The sequence below is a fragment of the Loxodonta africana genome, chromosome 2 (genome assembly GCF_030014295.1).
Source record: "Loxodonta africana isolate mLoxAfr1 chromosome 2, mLoxAfr1.hap2, whole genome shotgun sequence".
NCBI classification, from domain to species: domain Eukaryota; kingdom Metazoa; phylum Chordata; class Mammalia; order Proboscidea; family Elephantidae; genus Loxodonta; species Loxodonta africana.
Genome location: NC_087343.1, coordinates 230,634,782 through 230,655,751, shown reverse-complemented (window position 1 = coordinate 230,655,751; position 20,970 = coordinate 230,634,782). Strand labels below are relative to the sequence as shown.

General features: G+C 41.1%; 1 protein-coding gene across 14 annotated transcripts in view; it reads left to right on the top strand.

The window, feature by feature from the left end:
* Positions 1–1,035: 1,035 nt before the first annotated feature.
* The window catches only part of LOC100660920 (E3 ubiquitin-protein ligase TRIM11-like), a 50,498-nt gene continuing 30,563 nt past the window's right edge, over positions 1,036–20,970 (top strand). For all 14 annotated transcript variants that reach the window (XR_010321092.1, XR_010321090.1, XR_010321091.1 and 11 more), the window contains exons 1-2: positions 1,036–1,478; positions 3,760–3,855. Coding sequence is in view for 11 of the 14 variants with exons in the window: in XM_023540346.2 (XP_023396114.1) it covers positions 1,065–1,478; positions 3,760–3,855 (510 nt within the window). In the remaining 3 variants the exon portion in view is untranslated. The remainder of the gene's footprint in view (positions 1,479–3,759; positions 3,856–20,970) is intronic.

Below are 20,970 nucleotides of genomic sequence, written 5' to 3'. Positions count from 1 at the left end.
TTTGGGTTGTGAGCAACGCTACAAAGAAATTAAATGGGACAGCATGATGGAGAACTGGAGGGTCAGGGGAGGCAACTAGCAATACTGCATTGGTAAGTGCAGAGTCCCTAGGTGGCACAATGGTTAAATAAATGGTGACGTGCTGGATTGCTAATGGAAACGCTGGCGATTCAAACCCACCCAGAGGCACCTCAGATGGGCCTGGCAACCCCTGGAAAGGTCACAGCCTTGAAAACCCCATGCAGAAGTTCTACTCTGCACACGGGAGGTCGCCAGAAGTAGGAATCGGCTGGAGGGTAAAAAACAGGAAGTATGGTAAAAAAAAAAAAAAAAAATGTCCTCTCAGGGCACAGTGAGTTATTAATTCCCTTCCATTCTGCACTATTCTTGGGTGTGTCCACATCCTACTGTCAATGTATTTACGAGGATGGGTTAAAAATAAAGGATAATTTTGTGGTGCAGTGATTAACAAGAGCTCAGCTGCTAACCAAAAGGTCCCCCGCAGTTGGAATCCGCCAGCCGCTCTTTGGAAACCCTATGGGGCAGTCAGTTCTCCTCTGTCCTATAGGGTCGCTATGAGTCGGAATGGACTCCACGATTTTGTGTGTGTGTGTGTCCTACATATTTAGCACATTTTACTGATACAATTTTAACCCAACTCTATGAGGTAAATAACATCCCCACCGTACACACAAGATCACAGGTACAGATAGGCTAAACTGCCTGGAATAAAGACGGAATTTTCAGAACAACTTTGTTGAGGTGTAACTTAGCACAGACTTCGCTGGTTCGAAGCGTACGATTCAGCAACGTTTCAGTAAACTCACGGCGTGGTGCAATGAGCACTGTCACCCCACGGGACCCTCGTGTCCCTGAGCCCCCCCTTCCCGGCCCAGGCCCACCTGCCGGCACGCGCGGTGCAGGCTCCGGCGGGCATTGGCCCAGGGCTTTCCGAGCCGGGTCCCGCCCCACCCCTCCTACGCCGCGGCCCTGGGGCGGGGCGGGCGGCCGCCGGGCCTCTCCTGCCGCCGCGAACACTAAAGCGAAAGCCGGCCCGCGGCGCCATGGCCGTGCGTAGCCTGGCCCGGGACCTGCAGGACGAGGCCACCTGCCCCATCTGCCTCGACCTCTTCTCTGAGCCCGTGTCCCTCGGCTGCGGCCACAACTTCTGCCGCGCCTGCGTCGACCGCAGCCGGGGCGTCGGGGACGCGCCCTTCCTCTGCCCCGAATGTCGCAAGCCCTGCGCTACCCGCAGCCTGCGGCCCAACCGGCCGCTGGGGAGGGTGGCCACCGCGCTCCGGCGCCTCGGGCCGGCGCAGGGTCGCGGGGGGTCGTGCGACCTGTGTGCCGAGCACCTGGAGCCGCTGAAGCTCTTCTGCAAGAACGACCAGAGCCCGGTCTGCGTGGTGTGCGACCGGGCCCGGGAGCACAGAACTCACCACGTGGTGCCCGCGGAGGAGGCGGCGCAGACCTACCGGGTGAGCACAGCGGTCGCCGACGACCGGCCCCGCGCCACGCGCCGGTCCCTCCGCTCCCTGCCTGCCCGTGACCCACGGCGCCGGGACCCCCGGCCCCTCGGCGCCTAACCTGTGCCCTGCCCCGGCCCCTCGGCGCCTACCTGCGCCCTGCCCCGGCCCCTCGGCGCCTACCTGTGCCCTGCCCCGGCCCCTCGGCGCCTACCTGCGCCCTGCCCCGGCCCCTCGGCGCCTACCTGCGCCCTGCCCCGGCCCCTCCGCGCCCAGTTCCATTGCCTGCGAGGAGGTACCCTCCGCGCTCGATCCCCTCCGGCCCCGCCCAGTCCCGCCTTGCCTGGAACCCTACTCTCTTGACCCAACTGCACCACGTCCGGTTCTGCCCAAGCCGGGATCTGCCTCTCTCCCACCACCCCACCACCACCTCTGGACTTCTAGCCAGGGCCTGGCTATGTCCCCTTCTCTCTGGCCTCTGTTCAGCACTGCTCATCCCGACCCGCCGTGACTCCCCTTACTGCTGCCTAGCTCAGACTTTGTTTACCAGTACATGCACATGTACACACAGGTCCCCAGACGCCCCCGCACTTCACCCCACACCCTCTGTACCGTCCTCACACCCACCTCGACCCTACCGCCCCTAACTGCACGGGCCCAGCAGCCTGGTCCAGGTTGCTGCTCACAGAGGTGGTCAGCTCGCTTGCGGAGTGCCAGGTCTGTCATAATTATACAGACACTGATAATCTGTTTCTGCACTCCACAATAGCCCATTCACCTAACCTAGCATCAGCTGCTTGCCAGGTACCGTTCTAACTTCTTTACCTGTGTTAATGCAGCCAGTCCTCATAACAACCCTATAAGGTAGGAGTTAATACCATTTCCAGTTCATAGATGGGGAAAATGAGGTACAGAAGGGTTCCCATGTCTAATTTATAGACAGGGAAACTGAGGTACAGAAAGGTTCTTGCCTCCTGTCACACAGCTGGGATTCGAACCTAGGCAGCCTGAGTCTAGAAGAATTGCACGTTTATATGCGTTTTTCCAGCAGGTTGGGGCCCTCTTTTCCCTCCCCCGGCTCTTCGTTGAGAGAAATATCAAACCTACAGAAAAGCTGAAAAAAACATTGCACATTTAACACTGGTAAACCCTTTGCATTTTGCCATCTATTCATTCTCATTCTCTCTTTCTCGTACTTAGATTTAGGTTAAACATTCTGTCAAGAATGCTGCAGAGGTGAGGTTGTATACACTCCAAAGGGCATCAGGTCAAAAGGCCCGTGATGCCAGCTTGATGCTGTTTGACCGCTTGGTTAAGGTGGCATCTGCTTGACCTCTCCATCGTACAGTACGTTTTCCCCTTCCTAAGGAGCAAGCCATCTGTGGGATGATGCTTTGAGACAGTGTGACTATCTCCTGTTGGTTAACACCTTGTCACCCGGTGGTCTTAACAGGCATTGATGCCTGAATTGATTATTACCGTGGCACTGCACAGTCTTCTGGTTTCATTTCCTCAACATTTATTAGCTAGCATTTTTCTGTGAAGGAGAGCTTTCCCTTCCCATCACACCCCCTTTCTTTTGACTATCAATATGGAGTCATGGATTTTTATATTAACTTAGTGTGTCTTAATCTATTACATCATTCTTCTTGATGCTCATATTGTCACAAGTTTGACCAAGGGGAGTCCCTTCTAAGCCAGTACCTGTGTCTTTCTTAAGTAATTTTGGGCCAGACCTAGAATCTGCCATATTATCTGTTAGTGGGGAATGATGTTTAGAGACCAAGATCTGGGCGGTAGGTATGCTCATTGCTGCTGAGGTTAAGCACTCAGCTGCTAACCAAAAGGTCAGTGGTTTGAACTCACGCAGTGGCTCCGTGGGAGGATAGACCTGGTGATCTGCTCCTGTAAAGATTACAGCCTAAGAAACCTTATGGGCAGTTCTGCTCTGTCATATAGGGTCTGTATGAGTCAGCATCGACTTGATGGCATACAGCAACAGGCCCTTTCAATTTGCAGAATTAGGAAATATATGTATGAAATTTTGAAATCATGAGTTCATACTGCAACCTTCAAGTCCCATTCTGCAGGGGTCTTCCGTACCTTCCCGCACAGTTTGGGGTCTTCTCCGAAGGAAGCTACGCTCTCCTTAGTACCTCTGAGCCCCAGCGCTCAGTAAGTGCTTGCTGGATGAATGGATGAGCGTAACCGTAGTTTTCTTCTTTTTCCTCTGCTCTGATCCTAGGTGGAACACCTACTTAAGGAAGCATAACCTCTCTGCTGTCTCCTGCAGGGCACGTTTCCAAAGATCCTGGAAGACTTGAGGGAAAAGATGAAAAAGGCTCAGAAGCTGCAAGCTGAAAAAGTGAAAACGTCAGAAGCCTGGCAGGCAAGTGGCTGGGCCAACCTGGAAAACCTGCCCACCTAAGGGGCTCGTCCTCTGCCTGGTGCTGGCAGCTCCGGAGGATCAGTTGGGTAGCGGTGCTGACTGGTCAGAAAGCCCACTCCGCCAGCCACTTCGGTGGGCTGTTCGAATTGCGGCAGCAAAGCTACGGGTTAGGTTACTCACGTACTTTGAGCTTTTGCGGGAAAGCCGCTATTTGGAGAGACTTTTTGAAAAAGAAAAAAGATTGAAGCATTTGGGGGGAAAATTACATTTGAAAAATACCTTTCTTAGATTTAGGGTTAGATTACATATCCTAGGCCAGTGGCTTTGCAACATTTTTTACTAACATTCACTGTAACCAGAAACTTCTAACCCTCGCCCTAAAACACACCTACATATGAAAATATGTATGTAGTTGGAGGAAAAAAGATTTTATTGAATAATCTCACTTGTATGCAGTACACATGATTTCCTATTCTGTGCTGCTGTAGTCAGTTTTGTTAAAAGTAAACACACCTGACTTCTACCCCATGGATGGATTTCATGATAACTTAAGGGGTCACTATGACTCAGAGTCGACTTGACGGCAGTGGGTTTTTTAACGGAATGACTGACGATATTGAATATCTTTTCATGAGCTTGGTAAAATGTCTGTTCACATCTTCTGTGATTTTTTCATTGGCTATCTGTCTTCTTCAGTCGTAGAGTTCTTTGCATGTCCTGGATACAAGTCTTTTATCAGATATATGATTTGCAAATATTTTCATTTTCTTAAAGGCCTCTTGAAGCTCAAAAAAAGAAAGTTTTTTTATTTTGATGAAGTCTAATTTATCCTTTTTTGTTTTCTCTGATGTAGCGTGCTTTTGGTGTTGTATCTAAGACATATTTCCCTAACCCAAGATCAAAAATATTTTTAGTATGTTCTTGTCTAAAATTTAAGCCCGTTAGGAAGCTCACTCAGGGTGAGTCCCCTAGGAATGCTGTTGGAAATCTGGCAGTGGGTTTAAGTTTTAGCTCTTACTTTTAGGTCTGTGGTATCTTTTTAGGTGCTTTTGTGACTGGTGTGAGGTAATGGGCAAAATTCATCATTTTTGCATGTGTATAACCAATTTTCCCATCGCCATTTGGTGAAAATCTTTCTCCATTGAATTACCTTGGCACTTCGATTGAAAATCGGTTAACTCAATTCAGTTCCATTGACCTGTATGTCCATACTTAACGCTAGTACATACTGCCTTAATTATGTAGATTGTGATAAGTTTTGAATCGTAACATATAAGGCCTTCAGTTTTGTACTTTTTCAAGATTTTGACCATTCTCAGTCCTTTGCATTTCCATGTTTGTTTTATGATCTAATTTTTTAATATCAGGGTGAGATAGTTATCTCATTGTAGGTTGTCTTTCTTTTTTTTTTATTGTACTTTAGATGAAGGTTTACAGAACAAACTTGCTTTGCCTTAAACAATTAGTACCCGTAATGTTTTACGACATTGGTTGCCAACCCCACGGCATGTCAACACATTCCCCTTCTCGACGTTGCGTTCCCTATTACCAGTTCTGCTGCCCCCTCCTGCCTTCTCATCCTTGCCCCTGGGCTGGTGTGCCCCTTTAGTCTTGTTTTATGGGCATGTCTAATCTTCGGCTGAAGGGTGGACCTCAGGAGTGACTTCATTGCTGAGCTCAAAGGGGGCCCGGGGGCCATACTCTTGGGGTTTCTCTAGTTTCTGTCAGACCAGCAAGTTTGGTCTTTTTTTCTCTGTGAGTTAGAGTTTTGTTCTACATTTTTCTCCAGCTCTATCCAGAACCCTCTGCTGTGATCACTATGGGTGTAGTCAGTGGTGGTAGCCAGGTACCATCTAGTTTATGATCTGATTTTTAAAAAAAGCCTGCTGTAATTTTGATAGAGATTGCATTGAATCTATAGGTTAATCTTGGGAAAGTTGCCATCTTTACAATATTATTTAATCTAGGACATGGTGTATCTCTCTGTTTATTTTGGTCTTTAGTTTCGCATAGCAATGTTTTATAGTTTTCAGTGTACAAGACTTGGATTTGTTAAATTTATTCCCTAGAATTTAACTATTGGTACTATTGAGAATGGAATTTCTTTCTTAATCAGTTTTGGATTGTACATTGCTAGTATGTAGACATACAATTGATTTGTTTTTTTTTTCAGTGATTATTTTTTTATTTTTAAAAAATAGACTTGACGTTTTAGGTTTACAGAAAAATTATGCAGGAGGTACAGGATTCCAAATGACCCCCCACCGAGTTTTTTCTGTTATTAACATCCTGCGTTCCAGTGGTACATTTGTTACAGTTAAGGAAACAACATTGACGTATTAGTACTAGCTATGGTCTGTGGTTTACATTAGTTCTGTGCATTTTGACAAAGGCAGGATGTCTTGTCTCCATCATTATGGTATCATACAGGGTAGTCTCACTGCCCTAAAAATCCCCTGTGCTCCACCTCTTCACACCCCGCCCTGCCCCAGTTCCTGGCAACCACTGATCTTTTTACTGCCTGTATGATTTTGCCTTTTCCAGAATGTCATGTAGTTGTGATTGTACAGTACATAACCTTTTCAAATGGCTTATTTCACTTAGCAATATGCATTGAAGAGTCCTTGAAGTCTTTTTGTGGCTCATTTCTTTATATCGCTGAGTAATATTCCATTGTATGGATGTACCACGGTTTGTTTCTCCATCCACCTGTTGAAGGACAGCATGGTTGTTTCCAATTTTTGACAATTATGAATAAAGCTGCTATAAACGTTTATGTGAATGTTTTGGTGTGAACGTAAGTTTTCAACTCAGTTGGGTAAATACGTAAGGAGTGTGATTATTGAGTTGTATGTATGGTAAGTCTGTTTAGCTTTGTAAGGAACTGCCCGACTCCTCTAAGCATCTGTACCATTTTATAGTCCCACCAGCAATGAATGGGAGCTCCTGTTTCTCCACGTCCTCTCCATTGTTTGGTGTCAAGTTTTAGTCATTCTAATAGACGTATAGTGGTGTCTCGTTGTTGTCTTAATTTACAGTTTTTTAATGATATATGAGGAAACCCTGGTAGCGTAGTGGTTAAGTGTTAGGCTGCTAACCAAAGGGTTGGCAGTTCGAATCTGCCAGTCGCTCCTTGGGAACTCTATGGGCAGTTCTACTCTGTCCTATAGGGTCGCTATGAGTTGGAATTGACTCGATGGCACTGGGTTTGTTTTTTTTTTTTTTTAATGATATATGACATTGAACATCTTTTCACGTGCCTGTTTGCATTTGTTTATCTTCTTTGGTGAGGCGTCTGTTTAGATCTTTTGTCCATTTCTTAATTGGGTTAATGGTTTTCTTATTGTTGGGTTTGAAGAGTATGTTGTGTGTTTTGGGTACAAGTCCTTTATCAGATAAGCGTTTTGCGAATATTTTCTTCCATTCTCCGGCTTGTCTCATTTATTCACTTAACAGTGTCTTTAACAAAGCAGAAGTTTTTATTTATTTATTTTTATGGTGGTGAAAATATACACACCAAGATACTCACCATCGCAACAACTTCTGCATTTACAGTTCAGTGACATTGATTACATTTTTCTTCGTGTTGTGCCACCATTATTGCTATCCTTTTCCAAAATATTCTACCACCATTAACATAAACTCAGCTCTGCCCTAATAAAAACTCCCCCCTCCGCCCCACTCCTGGAAACTGTTAATAATCCTTGGTTTCTATATATTTCCTTGTTTCATATAAGTGAGACCATATAGTGTTTGTCCCTTTGCAGCTGACTTATTTCACTCGGCGTGTTTTTAGGGTTCATGCACATTGTTCATTTCTCCTTACGGCTGCATACCACTCCATGGTATGCATGTACCACACTTTGTTTATCCATTCATCTGTTGATGGACATTTCGGTTGTTTCCACATTTTAGCTATTGCGAAAAGTGCTGCAGCGAACACTGGTGTATAGGTTTCTGCATTTGCTTTTTCTGGGTATATGCCTAGGATGGGGATTGAGTTTTTAATTTTAATGGCATTCAGCTTCTCAATTTTTTATTTCCTTGTGCTTTTGATGTTCTTTCTAAAAAAGTCATCGCCAAACCCAAGGTCACCTAGATTTTCTCTTGTGATTTCTTCTAGAAGTCGTATAATTTTTCATTTTACATGTAGGTCTGTGATTTCCTTTGAGTTAATTTTTGCGGAGGTGTGAGGTCTCCAGATTCATGTTTTTGCATGTGGATGTCCAGCTGTCCTGGCACCATTTGTTGAAAAGATTGACCCTTTCCCATTGTGTTATCTTTACTCCCTTGTCAAGGACCAGTTAACTATATTTATGTGGGTCTATTTCTGGGCTCTCTATTGTTTCTTTGATGTATTTGTGTATTCGTTTGCTTATCCTACATGGTCTCAATCATTGTAGCCTTTCCATAAGTCTTGCTATAGAGTAATATCAGTCCTCCAATTTTGTTCTTCTTGAATTTTCTGGACCTTTCCCTCCCCATATAAACTTCAGAATTGGTTTGTAAGTATTCACAAAGAACTTGTTGGAATTTTGATTGGGACTGTGTGAATCTATACATCAAGTTGGAAAGAATGGACATAATAATAATACTGAGTTTTCTATCCATGAACCTGGAATACTTTTGCATTTGTTTAGATCTTCTTTGATTTCTTTCTTCAGAGTTTTGTACTTTTCCTCCTGTAGATCTTGTACATGTTTTGAAGAAAACAAAAAGAAGTGTGAGGAATCAATCTACCCCAAATTAAGGCCTGCTTATTAAGCTACGGTAACTAACACAGTGGTGTTGGTGGATGGGTAGACATATTACGTAAATCCATATTTTGTTAGATTTATATCTCAGTATTTCATATTTATTGGTGCTACTGTAAATGATTGGGTTTGGGTTACTGTAAATGATGTTCAATTTTTAATTTCAAATTCCAGTTGTTTATTACTGGTATATAGGAAAGCTGTTGACTTTCGTAAATTTTGTATCCTGCAAACTTGGTATCCCTTATTAGTTCCAGGAGTTTTTTTGTAGATTTCTTTGGGATAGTCTTCATAGACAATCGTATAATTTACAAAGATACTTTTAATTTCCTCCTTCTCAGTCTGTAGAGCCCTGGTGGTGCAGTAGTTAAGAGCTCAGCTGCTAACGAAAAGGTTGGCAGTTCGGATCCACCAGCTACTCCTTGGAAACTCTATGGGGCAGTTCTACTCTGTTCTATAGGATCACGCTGAGTGGGAATCTACTCAGCGGCATTGGGTTTGGTTTGGTCTCAATCTGTATACCTTTTATTTCTTTTTCTTTTCTTACTGCATCAGCTGGGACTTCCAATATGATGTTAAACAGGAGTGGTGAGAGGGGACATCCTTGTCTTGTTCCCCATCTTAAGGGGAAAGTATCTAGCTTTTTTACCATTAAGTATGATGCTAGCTGCAGGTTTCTTGTAGATTTAATTTATCAAGTTGAGGAAGTTACCCTCTCTTTGGTTACCCTAGCTGAATAAAAAAAAAAAAAAAAAAAATTTTTTTTTTTTTAAATTTTGGGTAGAGTGATTCCTCACACTTTATTCCTTTTTTTTTTCAAACTTGTTGAAAATTCTATATCCCTATACCTTTCTTATATTAGTTTTACATTAAGTTTGTCTCTATCTACAAAAACCTTCTTGGGTTTTAATATGAATTGCATTAAACCTATAGATGAATTTGAGGAGACTTGACATCTTTACAGTGTTGAGTCTTCCAAGTAAATGAACAATGTGTCTCCATTTATTTAGGCCTTTAATTTTGTTCATCTGCACTGTTACAGTTTTCGACTATAAATTCTATGAATGTTTTGCTAAGTGTGTATTTACGTGGAAACCCTGGTGGCATAGTGCTACGGCTGCTAACCGAAAGGTCGGCAGTTCAGATCCACCAGGTTTTTCTTGGAAACTCTATGGGGTGGTTCTACTTTGTCCTGTAGGGTCGCTATGAGTCGGAATTGACTCGACGGCAATGGGTTTGTTTTTGGTTTTTTTATTCTTATGTGTTTCATTTCCTTTGGAGAAAATGGAAGTGGTGTTGTGTGTTTAATTTTGGTTTTCATGTATTTGCTGTTAATATACAGAAACGTGATTGATTTTTGTATGTTGTTGTTGTTGGGTGCCATAGAATTGGCTCCACTCATAACAACTCTGTATACAACAAAATAAAATGTTGCCTGGTACTGACTGTCCTCACAACTGTTGCTATGTTTGAGCCCATTGTTGCAGCTGCTGTGTTGATCCATCTTATTGAGGGTCTTGCTGTTTTTTCTTGACCCTCTAGTTTACCAAGCATGATGTCCTTCTCCAGGGATTGGTCTCTTCTGGTAACATGTGCAAAGTAAGCAAGAGAAAATCTCACCATCTTCGTTTCCAAGGTGCATTCTGGCTGTACTTACTCCGAGACAGATTTGTTCGTTCTTCTGATAGTCCATGGTATAGTCAGTGTTCTTTGGCAACACCACAATTCGAATGTATCGATCCTTCTTTGGTATACAGATTTTTATACAGATATCAAATCTTGTGAATTTGCCGATCTCATATATTAGTTTTAGTAGATGGATGTATGGGTTTGTGCATGTATGTATTCCATAGGATTTTCTACATAGTGAACCAAGGCAGTATTACTCCCTCTTTTCCAACCTGGATGCCTTTTCATTTCCTTTCCCGATGGCACTGGTTGAATATAAGCAGAGGGAACAGACATGATTGTCTTGCTCCTGATAGTAGGGACATGCAGTCAGTCTTTCACCATAAAATACCATGTTTCCGTAGTTTTTCCTTAGATGTCCTCTACCGTAATGAGAAGTTTCCCTTTTATTTCTAGTTTGTTGACAAGTTTTGTTTTTTTTGTTTTGTTTTTAATCATGAATGAGTGTTGGAGTTTGTCAAATGCTTTTTCTGCATCTGTTGAGATTATTATGGGGTTTTTGTCTTCTATTAATATGATGTATTACTGTTATGTTAATTGATTTTCAGATATTAAACCAGTCTTACATTCCTGGGGTAGATCTCACTTGGTTCCTTGGGTTGCAGGATTTGGTTAGCTAATATTTTGTTGAGGATTTTTTTGCACCTATATTCATAAGGGATATTGGTCTATAGTTTTCTCATCGTGTATTTTTCTGGCTTTGGGATCAGGGTAATACTGGCCTCACAGAATGAGTTGGGAAATGTGCCCTCCTTCTCTGTTTTCTGGAAGAATTTGTGAAGGATTGGTATTATTTCTTTTTAAAAAGTTTTATAGAATTCTTCAGTGAAGCCATCTGGAATTTTCTTTGTGTGAAGATTTTAATTAACTAGTTTCTTTAGTATAACAATTATCAGTGTATTAGATTTTCTGTTTAATTCAGTTTTGTAATTTTTGTCATTATAGGAGTTTGTTCTTTTCATCTATGTTGTCTAATTTTTTGACAGAAAACTGCTTAAAATATTCCCTACAGTCCTTTTAATTACTATAAAGCTGGTAATGATGTCTCCTCTTCCATTTCAGATTTTGGTAATTTGTACCTTCTCTCTCTCTCTCTTTTCTCTTGGCAATCAAGCTAACATTTTCCCTTGCAGTTATTTTTTTATTTTTTTCCTTGTCTTTTGAAAGAAACAACCTTTGATTTTATTGACTGTCTCTCTTGTTTTTCTATATTTTGTTGATTTCCACCCTGGTCTTTAAATAATTTCCTTCCTTTCGCTGGCAGTGGGTTTAGTTTGTGCTTTTTTTTTTTTTCTAGTTTCTGAAAGTTGAAACTTAGGTAATAGATTTGAAAATTTCCTTCTGTTCTAATATACTCCTTTGCAATTATAAATTTCTCTCCAAGCACTGCTTTAGCTGTTTCTCATTACTTTAGATATGCTGATCTCACTTTCATTCAGATCAAAATGTTTTCTAATTATCTTTGTAGTTTCTTCTACAAATGGATTGTTAGAATTGTGTTGTTTAATTTCCAAATATTTTAAAATTTCCCCAGTTCCCTTCTTTTGTTGACTTCTAATTAATCTCTGTTTTGGTCAGAAATATACATACTATGATTTCAGGCCTTTTAAAGTTGAGAGTTGTTTTTTCACCTAGCATGTGGCCTGTCTTCCATGATGCTTATTCTACTATTGTTGTTGAGTGTTCTATAGATGTCAGTTCGGCCAAGTTGGTCGATAATGTTTAGTAAGTCTTCTATATTCTTGTAGTTTTTTTCCTAGTTATTCTATCCACCATTGAGAGGGGCCTATTGCAGTCTCCAAGTGTTGTTGAATTGTCTATTTCCTCATTTAATTCTGACAATTTTTTTTGCCCCTATTTTTTTTTTCAGTTGTACTTTAGATGAAGGTTTACAGAACAAACTAGATTCTCATTAAATAGTTAGTACGTATATTGTTTTATGGTATTGGTTAACAACCCCATGTAATTCTGACAATTTTGTTTGATCGGTTTTGAGGCTATATTGTTGGGTGTGTGCATTGGTGATAATTGTTGCATCTTCCTCATGAATTGACCTTTTATCATTATAAAATATTCTCCTTTGTTTATAGTAACTTTTTTTTGTTTTACTCTGTTTTTTATTATATAAGTATGACCACTCCAGCTGTCTTATAGTTACTATTTGCAAGATGTATTATTTTCTATTCTTTTAATTTCAACCTATTTGTGTCTTTTAGTCTAAAGTGTGTCTCTTGTAGACACCATTTATTTTTATGTTTAGTGAGTGATAAGCTCTGCCTTTTTATTGAGTATTTAAAGTATTCTTGTTCATTGTTATTTTATGTGGTTACATATTGACCCACCATTTTGCTGGAAACCCTGGTGGCGTAGTGGTTAAGTGCTGTGGCTGCTAACTGAAAGGTCGGTGGTTTGAACCCACCAGTCGCTCTGAGGGAGAAAGATGTGACGATCTGCTTCTGTGAAGTTACAGTCTTGGAAACCCTAGGGGGGCAGTTCCGCTCTGTCCCGTAGGATTGCTATGAGTCGGAATTGACTTGACAGCAATGAGTTTGGGGTTTTCTAGGTCAATTCCTTTCTCCAGTATTGTCTCATTTCTTCCTTGTTCTTTGTGCTAGTATTATTATATATATTAAATTTTTATTATACAATTTTATAATTGTTTTTATGCAGTTGTCTTTTAAATCAGTTAAGATACAACAAAAACTTATTTATATTGTCCTTTGTATCTTCCGATGTAATTATTTTTTACCATTGCTCTTATTTTTTCATGTAGATTTCACTTTCATCTGGTCTCAGTTTCTTCCAGCCTGAGGAACTTTCTTTAATATTTTTTGTAGGGCAAGCCTACACGCTGTCTTCTGGCCTCTGTCGTTTCTAAGGAGAAGTCAGCTGCTAATCTTACTGAGGTTCCTTTGTATGTGATGAGTTGTTTCTCTCTTGCAGCTTTCAGTATTTTCTCTTTGTGTTTCACCTTCATCCATTTGTCTTGTGTTTATCCTCCTTGGAGTTCATTGAATTTATTGGATGTGTATATTAACATTTTCGGCCATTATTTTTTCAAGTATTTTTCAACCCCGTTCTCTCTCTCTCTTCACCTTCTGGAACTCCCGGTACACACATGGGAATGCATTCAGCTTCAGGGAGTTTACAAGTCTGCCTGGCGGTTGCTTTCTGTGTTTTAAAGACTTCCCATTCACCCAGGAAGAAGATGCTTGCTGAAGTCCTCTTTGATCTCTGTGTAGTCTTGCACATGCACCACACAGTGCTCTAGACCAGCGGGGAAGAGTATTATTTTATCAAGGCCTACATTGGCTATGCCATTCCCCTGACCTCCCTGTTAATTTTCTGTCTGTTCTGATCTGCCATTTTGTTTGCCGCACTAGTATTGCTGTCATGTTGGTCTTCCCTGATTGTTTGCCACTCAGATTGTTACTGTTTTTGACAGCATGCCTGGCCATGGAGTTTTTTTTTTTTTTTTGCACTTTGCTCCAAAGAAAGCATCTTTCTCCGCAGGAGAGCTGCCAATCCTTACAGGCTACCCTGCCCTGGTAGAACGTCTCCATCACGGAGCTGGGGTAGAGATGGGGAAAGTAAGCAGCTCCAGGCTAAAGCGCTCCCATTCCCACTGGTCTTCACGAAGTTCAATAGATTTTCTTGAATAAACGTTTTCAATTTATTATATGCTTTCGGAGTCTTTCCAGAGATGTTTGATGCTTGTTCTGACAAGTTTGTCTAGTGTTAACGTTGCTTTTCAGGGAGAGAATTTACTAAGTTCCTCACTCAGCCATTTTTAAAAGCATGGTCTGGTATGAAATACCAATGGTCCCAATCATTGTTATCACTCTTAACTTTATGTGTGAATGTATGTCATATGTCTTCTGGAAATTTGCTTTGACCTTTGTATCCAGGGGACAGTCGATTATAGATCAAAAGCCATCCCAAGGGGTTAGAGATAGTCAGAAACAAGGAGGAACATTTTGATTCAGATGAAATCTGGTTAAAAACAAATGTGGAAGACTAAGTTTAAAATGAGAGATCTGGTGGGTATTTCTCCTTGGTGATGTTTGTCAGGGTGTTTTATATTTTTAATATTGGTGACCTTATCCATCATGAGGAAACCCTGGTGGCATAGTGGCTAAGTGCTATGGCTGCTAACCAAAGGGTCGGCAGTTCACATCCACCAGGCGCTCCTTGGAAACTCTATGGGGCAGTTCTGCTCTGTCCTGTAGGGTCGTTATGAGTCAGAACTGACTCAATGGCAATAGGTTTGGGTTTTTTTTGTATCCATCATGAATGTGCTCAGCTGCTAACTGAATGGTTGGCAGTTCAAGTCCACCCAGAAGTGCCTCAAAAGAAAGGCTTTATAATCGTCCAAAATACCAGCCATTGAAAGCCCTGTGGAGGACAGTTCTCTGACACACATGGGGTCTCTGTGAGTCAGGGTCAACTCAACAGCAACTGGTTTGGTTTTTTCTAACCCTCCCTACATGCTGTCCATGTATTATTTTCCATAGATCATGATTAAATTCATATCCTGAGTCTTAGGACTCTTTTAATTTTCTAGCAGTGAAGTCACCTCCTTTCCTTCTGAAGGCTGCCATGTAGGTTACGAATATGTCCTTGGTTGTCTTAAGGCCCAGTTAAGATGGAGCTTCCCTCCTCTTGAGGGAGTGAATTCAGCCAGGAACATTCCAGCTACTAATCTGGCATTCAGATGAAAGAACTGAGACGACATGGCTGAGGGGCTCTGAAGTCAGAGACTAGAGACATTCAGGTGAATAGAAACCTGTAGAAAGAGGACATGACAGACAAAGCCAGGACAAGGTGAGGACAGAGGGGAAGAAATGGGAGAGAGAGAGTGAGAGTTTTGGAGATAAATTCTCCTGAAGACTGAGAGAAACCCAAAATAGCAGTGGCTTAACAACATAAACTTTTTTTTTTTTTCATTTCTCATAAATATAGGCTGACAGGGCTCGTTTGGCTACTCCATTCTGGAATACCTAGTGTCCTTCTGTCTTGTTACTCTGTCCTCAGTAGTTGGATTATACCTCATTGCTCATAATGGCAGCTCCAGCTCAGGCCATTATGCTGACATCCCAGCCAACAGGAAGGAAGAAAGGAAATAAAAAGGCATATCCATGCATTTTTGAGGACACATTCCAGAAATTACACACATCAATGCAACATTCCATTAACTGTTATTTAGACACATGACACTGTCGTCTCAACAAAGGCTGGGAGGGGTTTCTCCCAACCATCCATGTGTCTGGCCCAAAACCTAGAATGTGGTAACTATAGGGAAAACAGATTTGGGGAACCACCTACCAGTGTTTTCCATATCACCTTAAAGCCCTATTTAACATTATTTTTTCTTTAATTTAGAAAGCAAAACAAGAGGCCGTGTCAGTCTTTTGTGAACGCAAAGCCAGTTGCATGTGATATATGAGCTGAGAAGCATTCATCCCTTTATCCATTAATCCAGTATTTTTTGAGAAACTTTCTTCAGTAGGCACTCTCTGAGGTTCTGTGGAGGGAGCAGGCTAAGAGTAGGGGTGGGGAAGGGTCAGATCTAGGTATATTTCTGGTATCAAAGATAAATTCCACAGTCTCCCCTGATGTTATTCCAGAGAAGCTTAAAAGATGTGGCTTGGTATTCTCCAAACTGACTCGATGGCAATACATCACTGGGTTCCTTGACTGCAGCTTCCCTGGGTGTTGATCGTGGATCCAAGTAAAATGAAATCCTTGGCAACTTCAGTATTTTCTGTTTATCATGATGTTGCTTATTGATCCCGTTGTGAGGATTTTTGTTTTACCTTGAGGTGTGATCCAAACTTAAGGCCATAGTCTTTGATCTTCATCAGTAAGTGCTTAAAGCCTTCTTCACGTTCAGCAAGCAATATTGTGTTATCTGCGTAACGCAGTTGTTAATGAGTCTTCCTCCAATCCTGATGCCCCATTCTTCTTCATATGATCCAGGTTCTTAGATTATTTGCTCAGCATACAGATTGAATAAGTGAAAGGATACAACCCTGACACACACCTTTCCTGAATTTAAGCCATGCAGTATCCCCTTGTTCGAATGACTGCCTCTTGGTCTATGTACAGGTTCCTCATGAGCACAATTGAGTGTTCTGGAATTTCATTCTTCATAATGTTGCACATAATTTATTATGATCCACACAGTCGAATGCCTTTGCATAGTCAATAAATCACAGGTAAACATTCTTCTGGTATTCTCTGCTTTCAGCCAAGATCCATCTCACATCACCAATGATATCCCTTGTTCCATGTCCTCTTCTGAATCCAGCTTGTATTTCTGGAAGTCGGCTGTAAATGTACTGCTGCAATGGATTATTATTTTTTTTTGTATGATTTTTATTCTCCTTTAAGTGAAAGTTTACAAATCAAGTCAGTCTCTCACACAAAAACTTATATACACCTTGCTATATGCTCCCAGTTACTCTCCCCCTAATGAGACAGCCCTCTCTCTCCCTCCACTCTCTCTTTTCATGTCTGTTTCACCAGCTTCTAACCCCCTCTACCCTTTCATCTCCCTTCCAGGCAGGAGATGCCAACATAGTCTCAAGTGTCCACCTGATCCAAGAAGCTCACTCCTCACCAGCATCCCTCTCCAACCCACTGTCCAGTCCAATCCGTGTCTGAAGAGTTGGCTTTGGGAATGGTTTCTATCCTGGGCCAACAGAAGGTCTGGGGGCCATGAGCATCGGGGTCCTTCTAGTCTCAGTCAGATCATTAAGCCTGGTCTTTTTATGAGAATTTGGGGTCTGCATCCCACTGCTCTCCTGCTCCCTCAGGGGTTCTCTGTTGTGTTCCCTGTCAGGGCAGTCATCGGTTGTGGCCGGGCATCATCTAGTTCTTCTGGTCTCAGGATGATGTAGTCTCTGCTTCATGTAGCCTTTTCTGTCTCTTGGGCTCGTAATTACCTTGTGACCTTGGTGTTCTTCATTCTCCTTTGATCCGGGTGGGTCGAGACTTATGGATGCATCTTAGATGGCTGCTTGCTAGTGTTTAAGACCCCAGACGCCACTCTTCAAAGTGGGATGCAGAATGTTTTCTTAATAGATTTTATTATGCCAATTGACTTAGATGTTCCCTGAAACCATGGTCCCCAAACCCCTGCCCCTGCTATGCTGGCCTTCGAAGCATTCAGTTTATTCAGGAAACTTTTTTGCTTTTGGTTTAGTCCAGTTGTGCTGGACTAAACCAAAAAGTTGTGGGTTATCTTTCCCTTCACCTAAAGTAGTGCTTATCTACTGTCTAATTAGTGAATACCCCTCTCCCACCCTCCCTCCCTCCTGCCTCTCGTAACCACAAAAGAATGTTTTCGTCTCAGTTTAAACTATTTCTCAAGTTCTTATAATAGTGATCTTATGCAATATTTGTCCTTTTGCAACTGACTGATTTTACTCAGCATAATGCCTTCCAGGTTCCTCCATGTTATGAAATATTTCACAGATTCATCACTGTTCTTTATCACTGCATAGTATTCCATTGTGTGAATGTACCATAATTTATCCATTTATCCATTGATGGGCACCTTGCTTGCTTCCATCTTTTTGCTGTTCTAAACAGTGCTGCAGTAAACATGGGTGTGCATATATCTGTTTGTGTAAAGGCTCTTATTTCTCTAGGATATATTCCGAGGCGTGGGATTGCTGGGTCGTATGGTAGTTCTATTTCTAGCTTTTTAAGGAAGTACCAGATAGATTTCCAAAGTGGTTGTGCCATTTTACATTCCCACCAGCAATGTAGAAGTGTTCCAATCTCTCCATAGCCTCTCCAACATTTGTTATTTTGTGTTTTTTGGATTAATGCCAGCCTTGTTGGAGTGAGATGAAATCTCATTGTAGTTCTGATTTCCATTTCTCTAATGGCTAATGATCGTGAGCATTTCCTCAAGTATCTGTTAGATACCTGAATGCCTTCTTTAGTGAAGTGTCTGTTGATATCTTTTGCCCATTTTTTAATTGGGTTATTTGTCTTTTTGTAGTTGAGTTTTTGCAGTACCATGTAGATTTTAGAGGTCAGGCGCTGATTGGAAGTGTCATAGCTAAAAACTTTTTCCCATTCTGTAGGTAGTCTTTTTACTCTTTTGGTGAAGTCTTTGGATGAGCATAGGTGTTTGATTTTTAGGAGCTCCCAGTTATCTAGTTTTTCTTCTGCGTTCTTAATAATGTTTTGTACACTGTTTATGCCATGTATTAGGGCTCCTAACGTTGTCCCTATTTTTTCTTCCATGATCTTTATCGTTTTAGATTTTATATTTAGGTCTTTGATCCATTTTGAGCTTGTTTTTGTGCATGGAGTGAGGTATGGGTCTTGTTTCATTTTTTTGCAGATGGATATCCACTTGTACCAGCACCATTTGTCTTTTCCCCATTTAACTGTTTTGGGGCCTTTGTCAAATGTCAGCTGCTCATATGTGGATGGATTTATGCCTGGATTCTCAATTCTGTTCCATTGGTCTATGTATCTGTTGTTGTACCAGTACCAGGCTGTTTTCACTACTGTGGCGGTATAATAGGTTCTAAAATCAGGTAAAATAAGGCCTCCCACTTTGTTCTTCTTTTTCAGTAATGCGTTACTTATCCAGGGCCTCTTTCCCTTCCATATGAAGTTGGTGATTTGTTTCTCCACCTCATTAAAGAATGTCGTTGGAATTTGGATCGTAATTGTATTAAATGTATAGATCGCTTTTGGTAGAACAGACATTTTGATTATGTTAAGACTTCCTATCCATGAGCAAGGTATGTTTTTCCACTTATGTATGTTTTTTTTTTTTGTTTCTTGCAGAAGTATATTGTAGTTTTCTTTGTATAAGTCTTTTACATCTCTGGTAAGATTTATTCCTAAGTATTTTATCTTCTTGGTGGCTACTGTAAATGGTATCGATTTAGTGATTTCCTCTTCAATGTTCTTTTTGTTGGTGTAGAGGACTCCAACTGATTTTTGTATGTTTATCTTGTATCCCGATACTCTGCTGAACTCTTCTATTAGTTTCAGTAGTTTTCTGGAGGATTCCTTAGGGTTTTCTGTGTATAAGATCATGTCATCTGCAAATAGAGATAATTTTACTTCTTCCTTGCCAATCCGGATGCCCTTTATTTCTCTGTGAAGCCTATATGCTCTGGCTAGGACCTCCAACTCGGTGTTCAATAAGAGTGGTGATAAAGGACATCCTTGTCTGGTTCCGAATCTCAAGGGGAATGCTTTCAGGCTCTCTCCATTTAGGATGATGTTGGCTATTGGCTTTGTATAAATGCCCTTTATTATGTTCAGGAATTTTCCTTTTATTCCTATTTTGCTGAGAGTTTTTTTTATCATGAATGGGTGTTGAACTTTGTCAAATGCCTTTGCTGCATCAGTTTATAAAATCATGTGATTCTTGTCTTTTGTTTTATTTATGTGGTGGATTACATTAATTGTTTTTCTAATGTTGAACCATCTCAGCTTACCTGGTATGAATCCCACTTGGTCATGGTGAATTATTTTTTTGACATGTTGTTGAATTCTATTGGCTAGAATTTTGTTGAGGATTTTTGCATCTAAGTTCATGAGGGATGTTGGTCTATAATTTTCTTTTTTTGTGGTGCCTTTACCAGGTTTTGATATCAGGGATATGGTGGCTTCATAGAATGAGTCTGGGAGTATTCCGTTGTTCTCTATGCTCTGAAATACCTTTAGTAGTAGTGGTGTTAAGTCTTCTATGAAAGTTTGGTAGAACTCTGCAGTGAAGCCATCCGGACCAGGGCTTTTTTTTATTGGGAGTTTTTTTTATTACCTTTTCAGTCTCTTCTTTTGTTATGGGTCTTCTTTTGTTATGTTTGATTACCTTTTCAATCTCTTCTTTTGTTATAGTTGTTCTACCTTTGTTTGTGTTAGTTTAGGTAGGTAGTGTGTTTCTCGGAATTCATCCATTTCTTCAGGTTTTCAAATTTTTTAGAGTACAATTTTTCATAGTAATCTGATATGATTCTTTTAATTTCAGTTGGGTCTGTTGTAATATCGTCATCTCATTTCTTATTCGGGTGATTTGCTTCCTCTCCTGTTTTTCTTTTGTCGGTTTGGCCAATGGTTTATCAATTTTGTTGATTTTTTTTTCAAAGATCCAGCTTTTGGTCTTGTTAATTCTTTCAATTGTTTTTCTGTTTTCTATTTCATTTAGTTCAGCTCTAATTTTTATTATTTGTTTTCTTCTGGTGCCTGAGGATTTCTTTCTTTGCTCTCTTTCTCTTTGTTCAAGTTGTAGGGATAATTCTTTGATTTTGGCCCTTTCTTCTATTTGTATTTGTGCATTTATTGATATAAATTGGCTTCTGAGCACTGCTTTTGCTGTGTCCCAAGGGTTCTGATAGGAGGAAGTGTTTTCATTCTCATTGGATTCTCTGAATTTCTTTATTCCATCCGTAATGTCTTCTCTAATCTAGTCTTTTTTTGAGCAGAGTATTCTTCAGTTTCCAAGTGTTTGATTTCTTTTCCCTGCTTTTTCTGTTATTGATTTCCACTTTTATGGCCTTACGGTCAGAGAGGATGCTTTGTAATAGTTCAATGTTTTAGATTCTGCTAAGGCTTGCTTTATGACCTAATATGTGGTCTATTGTAGAGAGTTCCATGTGCACTAGAAAAGAAAGTATACCTGGCTGCTCTT